Here is an 11263-nt window from a genome sequence, read left to right as displayed (position 1 = left end):
TTTGACAGGAAATCACGCTGTCTTAAAACATGCTGGTTACACTGTGACCACTGTTCTCCGAATAAAAGTTAAAGTTGCAGTGTTTGGGTCACAGTTTTGGATTGGTTTTGTTTTGCACATTAGGGAGAAGAAACACATAACCATTCCTGATGTTCTTTCTGTATGTTGTAGTTTGCATCAAAAACATTTTCTTCCATCCAGAGATTTGATATTCTAAATGAAATCAACAAATATTCTTTGAAAAGCTAAACTCAGCATATTTAAATGTGACTTTAAAGAGGACGGTGCATCCTCAAAACGCTTCAACATGTCATCTCCACATTGTATGCTTGCCTCAAAGCTGCCAATTTACACAGAGAACGTTTTAGAAGCGTTTTTACGACAGAGATGACCAAACTGCACCTAAAGACTTTGAGGTATAGTCTTTTTTAATTACATTTCAAATGACCTGCTTCTGCTTAATAAATAAAAAGTACAATATAGTGAAACATTTACTGACTGTGTTCTATTTGTTATAGAGGGACAGGGATAACACATTCGTTTAAAATTCTGTTTATTAAATGAAGTATGGCTTATTGAAAAATGGAACAAAGGAAGAAGGAATTTCAGTGCAGGAAGATATTCATCTATACATGCAAATGAGGCATCATTATCTTTATTGAGAGTATGCTGCATGGAAGACTACAGTTAAAGCTTCAAAGACCACACACACACACACGCATTTTAGGTAGTTCTGATCACTATTTCTATTTGTTTTTTGATGCTATAAAAACGGGGTGAAACGTCAAGGAAACAAATAAGTGATCAAATCTCTTTCAACAGAAGGCCATAAGGACGGATGGCCTTTCTGACTATCTCCTTTTCTTCTTCCTCTGATGTTCCTTCGTCAATGGGAACCAGCCAGTACTGATCGTGGTTATACATCTTCCGGTACTCGGGGTTGATGCGATTCTGCAGAACCGTTTTGTACTTCTTGCCCGTTCTCTCGGAGGGGAATTCATGGGCGTATCCCTCTGCTATGTCGATGTTTGGAGTAGAATAAATCCCCGGGCCATAAACAGCACGATTGCCTTTCTGTTAAAATAAAAACTATAAATTAGAATGTATTAACCTTCAACCAACTAATCAATGTTATGTCACAGTATATACTGTGATGTGTGAATTAAAGTTTGAATATAATATACTATACTATATATATATATATATATATATATATATATATATATATACACAGTGTATAAAAACCTTGTAGTTTTTTTCAATGATGGCTTCCACACATATTTCTTTTGTCCCATGGTAGGACACAGGCCACTCCCCCGGGACTGACTGGGTGCTGCGGCCTGGGTTTCCCAGCCAGGTGTTGTCACCAAACTCATCCAGGACCTGAGACACAAACTATTATTATTGCTAAATGTTAAAATATAAACGGCTCTCCTTGGAACCACACCCAAGAGTAAGTCAAGAGGGGTTGTTAAATGATCCTATATGACAATATACACATCAAAAATCTAAATTAAATTTGGCATTCTTCTCCATAGCATGATTCAATTAAATATCCTTTCAAACTGAATTTATCATTATGCTTTTTCTACATATAATCACATCTTTTGCATCTTTCGGTGAGACCTGAAGCAAGTTTTGTAATCTTCATTTTGTATTGCGGAATACAGTAATAGCAGCTTGATGGGGATTCAAATTAATTTTTTATTTATTTAACCTTTATTTATTCAGGTAAGTCGATTGAGAACAAATTCTCATTTGCAACGACGACCTGTCCCATTCACACAGTTCCACATTCATACCTGGAAGCTGCCCGGTACAACCCCAGTCTGATCTGCTGGCCACTGAGCAGCTCCACTGGAGCGGTTGGGGTTAAGGGCCTTGCTCAAGGGCACCTCAGTGGTGATAATGAGGGAGGGACACGCGCTGCTCTTTCACTTCCCCACATAAGATTATTCAAAAGTCAAACAAAAATAAAATCATATTCACCTTGAGGGCAAAACGCTGCCAACCACACGGGCGTTTGTACTTCTCCCCACCTCTGTAATATTCCTTGGTGTCTTTCAACTTGGTGAAGTCATAGTCAAATTTCGGGTCAAAGTGTTCCTTGGTCCATTGGTAATCCTTGATGATAATAGCTCCTGTTTTATTATCTTCATCGATGTCATTTGGCAAGCTCAAGGCGCAGACATACTGCCCATCTTGGTATGCTGAGGAGACTGCAGCCGAGCGGCTGTGACTGCAAGACAAAAGTTAGAGGTCATTTATGACCATCAGATGGAACATTTAACAGTTTCAGAAACATTTAAAAGTTATTCATTCAATATATTCAGACTTTCATTCAATATATTCAGACATTCATTCAATATATTCAGAATTTCATTCAATATATTCAGAAATTCCTTCAATATATTCAGACATTCATTCAATATATTCAGACTTTCATTCAATATATTCAGACTTTCATTCAATATATTCAGACATTCATTCAATATATTCAGACATTCATTCAATATATTCAGACATTCATTCAATATATTCAGAAATTCCTTCAATATATTCAGAAATTCCTTCAATATATTCAGACTTTCATTCAATATATTCAGACTTTCATTCAATATATTCAGACTTTCATATATATATTTATATATATATATATATTCAAGCGTTCATTCAATATATTCAGACTTTCATTCAATATATAGAGACTTCCATTCTATATATTCAGAAATTCATTCAATATATTCAATGCTCATTCAATATATTCAAGGTTCATTCAAAATATTCAGACTTTCATTCAATATATTCAAACTTTACATACATATACATATATATATATATATATATATATATATATATAAGAATTTCCTAAACGGCATGCCATATTAATTATTTGTATATATATACACATGTATATATATAATTAAATCTCGCTCAGAATGGGCCAGATTTCTTAAAACGAGGTAGTGCCCTATATTTTATTAGTGCAAATTGTATTAATCCATTAAGTTAATTGATAAAACTACATTTAATCCAATACATGCATACCTCTCAAGTCTCACGCACCACACCGTATTTCTCACATAGAGAAATTACAAGGATAACGCCCACCAAGTTGTGCCGCTATTTTTTAAACAGTGGAACAGGTAGAGAAATCAAGTGAGTTCCCCATAGAGTTCAGAAGGCCCTGCCACGCACCAGCTGAGTGAGTGCGGCTTTCGTTGCTGTTTGTGACTTTGCCTAAGATTGAGTGACAAGTGTACTCGCCCTGTTGTTTATTTGGTTGCATGACTTCGCTAGTGATGACGTCCTGTCACTGTTCCAGTTGAGGGGAGAGAGAGCGGATGACAGTTCGCTTGAGTTCAGTACATTGACATATAAAATGGACCAACAGATCCCGTTGCTCTGGACGGAGACCAGTGAAGGATATTAGAAGCACTTTTCCGGTGATCTCTTGCTTTACTGCGCAGCCTCCAACTGACAGAGACAACGTAAATGTGACGTGAGCAACGTGTCTGAAAGTGTGAAGTCTTCTAGTAGCTGTGCCAAGAGAAATCTCAATCATTCCCAATCTTACAGAGACAGAGAGTGTAGGTATATGTAAGGAGATAATGTAGGCACAGGCTAATTATTGATCACTAACATGCTAGTTAACATCAGTAATTAAACATAAACAGCTAATGGAAGTCCAAACTGCCTGTGAGCTTCTCCTGTACTAAACGGTAATTCCTCTACTGTGTGACAGTAAGTCGCGTGGTTATGACACAATCGTTAGCCTATTTTTACAAAAACATCTGCTACGGAGCCATAACGTGAGGTACAAGGTAATGGAGCCTTTTATACATTGTCGTGTTTCTTTAGAAATAAACAACGGACAAATAGAGTCTTTAAACGCCTCAGATGTAAAGTTATTCGCTGTCAAAGGGACGTCAAAATGAATGGCATTCAATGGAATGCTAATTTAGGCAGCTTTCTCATTTTGTTCCCAATGTAACATGTTTTGGTTGATTGCCCAGTTTGAGTTTTAGTGGTGTGTATTTTTCATTTGGTTTTATTGGTAGATGTGCTGCATGTTTTAACAGTTATTATTTGCATGAGGTTGTGGATTTGCTGTGTGTTTTTTCTAATTGTTAGACTGGGATTATGAGAAGCAGCTGTGATTGCCTGGACCACACCCCCCACAGCTCATGATTGGCCACAGGATCTAACGATGTGGTTGTTAAAGGTGGACGGGAAACGGGTGTGGGGGAGAAATAGGAGTACAAAGATAGACAAGTCAGCGCTGTGACCTGTTGCAAGAGAGTTGTGTTTTTTAGTCTTTTTTTAGTAATGTTTTTTTGTATTGCTTTGCAGACGTGGGATTTTAAATAAATTATTGAAGAAACCATCCTGTGGAGGCTAAGTTTTTTTTAACAGCGGAAAAGCCTTGTTTTGCTGGTAACAAAGGACCTCACACCACTCGCTTTGTAGCATCAAAATGGCGCCATAGGAGGTTCGAGTTCTGAAGCAAAGCTTACCCCCCTCGGTTCAGTAGAGCACACGGCTCTGTAGAGTCGTGTAATTATGACTTTATATACTACATGTACATAGCGGAAACCCTGTTGTACGTCTGCCCTATTTCTGATACTGTGGCGGCAGAAATCAACATAGAGGAAACACTGGGTAGCTTTTGTGCCTATTATTATTATTATTATTATTATTATTATTATTATAATAGCTACATAATACCCATAATAATTTGGAATATTTTTTGTTTTTTCTTTCCTTTTATTTTTACTGCACAACCTCCTGGCCCCCACTGTGAAAACCTTTGGCCTAGGCTATTTCATTATATTTTATCCAGACAATGCATAGTATTAATTACGCGCCACCTACGCACACACACACACACACACACACACACACACACACACACACACACACACACACACACACACACACACACACACACACAACACACACACACACACACAAACATTTTTTTATTTGTACAAATTTGTGTCATTTTATCAGATCAGACCCCTGTCCCCACCCAAACCCCTGCTGCCAAAATCTCACTCTGAAACTGAAACAAACTTGAGAGCCCTGACTGTGTAGTAAACCACTCGTTCCCGCTACATTCGTGTTCTCTATAAAGGCCAATCAGAAAAAACGATCATGATACATGCTGATGTGCAGTCACTAAGTCCTCCCTCAGGGTTATTTTGAGCATCAAAGACTTAATTTCCTGCACACTGATACACTTTCATGCACCAATGTATGGTGGGAATACCTTTATTTATCCTATGAGAAGGAAAACACAGATGACATTCAAAATATACCAAAAATATTTAGAATATAAAGCAGTAATGGGGCTTCCCCATCAGGGACCTAAGCTAAGATATGAACAAAAGGAGACATTTGCAATAGTTACCAGCTTGTGTCACCACACAGGGCTAAAGGGATGAGGTCATGGATGGTCAGCTGCGTCACGGACAGCTGCAGCGTCTGCAGTGGACGGAGAAGCTGTGCTGCTACGTCAGGAACGATGGCTGCCAGTCCAGCTTCTGATCTTTGTCTTTGAGCTGAAATTACTCCGGCATGGCAGATCACGCTCAAAGCTTCAAGTGCAACTTCGGCATCGATCATATTGCTGTTGATGTCTTAAGAAGTTCTGGCTGCTTGGCTTGCTTCTTCCAGCAAAAAATATAGCCTAAATGTTGAACTCGGCTCACATTTATAATTCCTCAATTTGAGACCCTCCCATTTGCAATAAAGGGAGGAAGTTCTTAGTCAAAGTGAAACCTAAAAGCTGCTTCTGAAGACATTCCGAATCAAACACACACACACACACACACACACACACACACACACACACACACACACACACACACACACACACACACACACACACACACACGTCTGTATTACTATCTCTGTGGGGACATATGATTGACATAATGCATTCCCTAGCCCCTTACCCTAACCTTAACCATCCCAACTGAATGCCTAACCTTAACCCTCACCCTAACCATAACCTAATTCTAACCCTAGTTCTAAAACCAAGTCTTAACCCTCAAACAGCCCTTTAAACTCGTGGGGACCAGCATTTTGGTCCCCATGCACGAGGCTGTGCAGACCCCACAAGTATACTGTAGTCCCCGGTTTTTGGACCCCACGAATATAGTAAAACAGGTACACACACACACACACACACACACACACACACACACACACACACACACACACACACACACACACACACACACAGAATTAAATAAACATTTTTTTATTTGTACAAATTTGTGTCATTTTATCAGATCAGACCCCTGTCCCCACCCAAACCCCTGCTGCCAAAATCTCACTCTGAAACTGAAACAAACTTGAGAGCCCTGACTGTGTAGTAAACCACTGATTCCCGCTACATTCGTGTTCTCTATAAAGGCCAATCAGAAAAAACGATCATGATACATGCTGACGTGCAGTCACTAAGTCCTCCCTCAGGGTTATTTTGAGCATCAAAGACTTAATTTCCTGCACTCTGATACACTTTCATGCACCAATGTATGGTGGGAATACCTTTATTTATCCTATGAGAAGGAAAACACAGATGACATTCAAAATATACACATAAATAATTTTATAAAATAAAGCAGTAATGGGGCTTCCCATCAGGGACCTAAGCTAAGATATGAACAAAAGGAGACATTTGCAATAGTTACCAGCTTGTGTCACCACACAGGGCTAAAGGGATGAGGTCATGGATGGTCAGCTGCGTCACGGACAGCTGCAGCGTCTGCAGTGGACGGAGAAGCTGTGCTGCTCCGTCAGGAACGATGGCTGCCAGTCCAGCTTCTGATCTTTGTCTTTGAGCTGAAATTACTCCGGCATGGCAGATCGCGCTCAAAGCTTCAAGTACAACTTCGGCATCGATCATATTGCTTGCAGGAGGTTGTGCAGTAAAAATAAAAGGAAAGAAAAAACAAAAAAAATTCCAAATTATTATGGGTACTGTTATAAAAGTATTATGGGTAGGCCTATTATAAAATTATGGGTATCTTTTGCTGGTAACAAAGGACCTCACACCACTGCGTGACACTAACGGGGGATGATCGCTTTGTAGCATCAAAATGGCGCCATAGGAGGTTCGAGTTCTGAAGCAAAGCTTACCCCCCTCGGTTCAGTAGAGCACACGGCTCTGTAGAGTCGTGTAATTATGACTTTATATACTACATGTACATAGCGGAAACCCTGTTGTACGTCTGCCCTATTTCTGATACTGTGGCGGCAGAAATCAACATAGAGGAAACACTGGGTAGCTTTTGTGCCTATTATTATTATTATTATAGCTACATAATACCCATAATAATTTGGAATATTTTTTGTTTTTTCTTTCCTTTTATTTTTACTGCACAACCTCCTGGCCCCCACTGTGAAAACCTTTGGCCTAGGCTATTTCATTATATTTTATCCAGACAATGCATAGTATTAATTATTGCGCACGCACACACACACACACACACACACACACACACACACACACACACACACACACACACACACACACACACACACACACACACACACACATACACACACACACACACACACACAAACATTTTTTTATTTGTACAAATTTGTGTCATTTTATCAGATCAGACCCCTGTCCCCACCCAAACCCCTGCTGCCAAAATCTCACTCTGAAACTGAAACAAACTTGAGAGCCCTGACTGTGTAGTAAACCACTGATTCCCGCTACATTCGTGTTCTATATAAAGGCCAATCAGAAAAAACGATCATGATACATGCTGATGTGCAGTCACTAAATCCTCCCTCAGGGTTATTTTGAGCATCAAAGACTTAATTTCCTGCACACTGATACACTTTCATGCACCAATGTATGGTGGGAATACCTTTATTTATCCTATGAGAAGGAAAACACAGATGACATTCAAAATATATCAAATATATTTAGAATATAAAGCAGTAATGGGGCTTCTCCATCAGGGACCTAAGCTAAGATATGAACAAAAGGAGACATTTGCAATAGTTACCAGCTTGTGTCACCACACAGGGCTAAAGGGATGAGGTCATGGATGGTCAGCTGCGTCACGGACAGCTGCAGCGTCTGCAGTGGACGGAGAAGCTGTGCTGCTCCGTCAGGAACGATGGCTGCCAGTCCAGCTTCTGATCTTTGTCTTTGAGCTGAAATTACTCCGGCATGGCAGATCGCGCTCAAAGCTTTAAGTGCAACTTCGGCATCGATCATATTGCTTGCAGGAGGTTGTGCAGTAAAAATAAAAGGAAAGAAAAAACAAAAAAATTTCCAAATCTTTATAAAAATATAAAACTGTCAGAGTAGCCCTGCAGCCGATTCAACATGTAGCTATAGACCCTTTGCAAACACGTGACCACGACCACGTGACGACGCCATGACGGACGGCAGAATCACCGGAAGCACAAGCTAAATAGTGTATTAGACGAGCGGAAAGTTTCATTAGTTTCAAATAAATAACACTAAATAAACTGTAATAATAATAATAATAATAATAATAATACGATCATCTTCTTCATGGCTTCTTCAGACATTGTTTAAACGTTAGCTGCCGTCCGGTGAGTGTAGTCAGCCAGGCTTCTGTGATAATCATCCCAATAACAATCCATGGAGCGGTGGTGGTGTGGCTATGTCTTCCAGTTACTGAAGGCTAGCTTTAGCTTGCGCTTGTAGCTGCAAGTTCATCTGCCTGTTGCCCCTCTGTCTGTCTCGTTCTTTCCAACTCTTGTGAGGCTAGTTCTTCGTCTGTATACTCGGATTTGAATAAATAAGGACGACCATATAACTCAAAAGGCTCTTCCCTGTGTTGTATATCTGCTATATTCTCCATAGTTACGTTACTCCAAGCTTCTTCCCTCGTAAACAAATCTGCTCTTCACACACTACGCTCCGATCGGCACACTGCGGTTTACCTTTTCTTGCTACAACTAGCAGCTACTACCACACTACTGTTTTTTTTTAGGGGGGAATACACTTCAATATGTGACATGACCTGTCATTTGGAGGACATAGCCACACCACCATGGATTATTATTGGGATGATTATCACAGAAGCCTGTCTGAATACACTCACAGGACGGCAGCTAGCAGCTAATGGCTATCAGCTAGCAGGGCAAGCTAGCTACAGGCACGTAGGCTACCGTTGTTCACTGGCTGAGCTGATGCAACTTTCTAATGGATGCCTGAACGCATCCCAGCTCTGGGAAATAATTCATCACACGTTAATCCATGCAGTATCACGGAGTGTCTATGATCAGTATTAACCACACATAATGTAACATCTAGCCATCGTCTAATCTGTGATTATATTCGCTGGTGACCGGTGGATATTTCGACAGCTAGCTGGTCGGCTAACCGGGGTAGGAGCTCCGCAGACCCGCATTTAATTCAGTTGTTTGGCCTTTTTGAAGCTAGTTTCCGTGCCATGTCATCTTTAATTTAACCAATATTTTTTGTATGCGTGTTAAGTTAAATGATCAAGGGAACGGCTTTCTTTTTGGGATATGTAGGTCAGTGAATAACCGATGATAGTTATGTGGGACCTGTTAGCAGGAACAGCTGGTTAGCACGGCAGCTAGCTGGGTGAGGAAGTTCTATTATTATTATTTATCAGTAATTTAAAACAGAAAGGCAATACATACACATGCTTGTGTTGGTGAGGATTACTCTGCAGATTGTGTATGTGAGAACAAGAACAGCGAACCATAGACATATATAAGCAGCGAACACGTTCTCGTTTGACTTGCCGTCCGTCTATTATACATCCGAGGGATGTATGTATCAAAGCCGGTCTACGGAAAGCCGTTCCACTCCCTATCCAGCCCCATTGTACCGATTTTGGTTGCAGTTCCACCAGAGTTCCACTGGGGGTGATCGCGGTCCAGTGCAGAATGAATGGGACTCTATGGAGCTAGACGGCTAAATGTGTCTCTTTCGCCTGATTGTCGTTGAGAAACCTCAGATTTGATTGTAGTTTTTGCAAGTTCAACATGGGTTATAGGTCGAAAGTTGAATGAACGAGTACTTATGTCCTTTTGATTTCTTACAGGGTGAGTCGTTGTTGCCTATAACATGCTAGCATTCTGCTAATGAATGCTGATTGGTCAATGAAGGTCTGATTACGATAGGAGATCCCGCTTGACGGCATCCGAAGCAGAGCCTGAATGTCAGAGTGAATATTTCGGCGTGGTCTTTAAAACATCAGCAAACCTCTTTCTAGCACGTGTATTAACCATAGACAGTATATCATGGACCAACAGACCCCGTTGCTCTGGACGGAGACCAGTGAAGGATATTAGAAGCACTTTTCCGGTGATGGCCTGCTTTACTGCGCAGCCTCCAACTGAGAGAATGTGACATGAGCAACGTGTCTGAAAGCTGTAAGTCTTCTGGTAGCTGTGCCAAGAGAAATCTCAATCATTCCCAATCTTACAGAGACAGAGAGTGTAGGTACATGTAAGGAGATAACATAGGCACAGGCTAATTATTGCTAACGAAAATGCTAGTTAACATTAGTAATTAATCCTAAACAGCTCATGTAAGCCAAACTGCCTGCAAGCTTATCCTGTACTATACGGTAATTCCTCTACTATGTGACACAATCGTTAGCCTATTTTTACAAAAACGTCTGCTACGGAGCCATAACGTGAGGTACAAGGTAATGGAGCCTTTTATACATTGTCGTGTTTCTTTAGAACTAAACAACGGACAAATAGAGTCTTTAAACGCTTCAGATGTAAAGTTATTCGCAGTCAAGTGACGTAAAAAAAAAATGGCGGTCAGCGGAATGCTAACAGGAGGTGATGGCCAGGTAGCAACAAAATGGCGCCATAGATGGCTCGAGTTCTGAAGCGAAGCTTACCCCCTTGGTATTAACAGGGAGAGACTAACCTGTTAGCTGTGTTGTCGATGCCTCAAGGAAGCGACTCAGAGCTTGCCGTGAAGCAGTATCTCTGGCCGTATATGTGTATGACGTCATTGAAATTTTAAAAAGGCTTTTTAGAACAAAAAAACGACTTTAAAAAAATCTTATACCAAGTAGTGTGTATTTTCATAGCCTCTCCTTTAGAATGCAACATTCAAATTACTAGACAAAAAATGATATCCTGAGAAAAGTGGGTTTTGAGGGGTATAGCTCCATAGAGCCCCATTCATTCTGCACTGGCCTGTGAGCGCCCCCTATATGGAACTCTGGTGGAACTGCAACCAGTTCAGAACCCGGAAGTAACG

General features: G+C 40.4%; 1 protein-coding gene across 1 annotated transcript; it reads right to left on the bottom strand.

Moving 5' to 3' along the window:
* Nucleotides 1-536: 536 nt before the first annotated feature.
* LOC120563421 lies at nucleotides 537-5780 on the bottom strand. The gene is made up of 4 exons (XM_039807578.1): nucleotides 5414-5780; nucleotides 1990-2239; nucleotides 1246-1383; nucleotides 537-1074 (listed from the first exon to the last, which is right to left on the bottom strand). The coding sequence occupies exons 1-4, from the start codon at nucleotides 5626-5628 to the stop codon at nucleotides 805-807; spliced, it is 873 nt and encodes a 290-aa protein (XP_039663512.1). The 5' UTR covers nucleotides 5629-5780; the 3' UTR covers nucleotides 537-804.
* Between the last annotated feature and the right edge of the window lie 5483 nt (nucleotides 5781-11263).

This window comes from Perca fluviatilis, chromosome 8 (assembly GCF_010015445.1).
Source record: "Perca fluviatilis chromosome 8, GENO_Pfluv_1.0, whole genome shotgun sequence".
In the NCBI taxonomy this organism is placed as follows: domain Eukaryota; kingdom Metazoa; phylum Chordata; class Actinopteri; order Perciformes; family Percidae; genus Perca; species Perca fluviatilis.
Note: the sequence above shows the minus strand (reverse complement) of the source record. Positions and strands in the feature narration are given on the sequence as shown.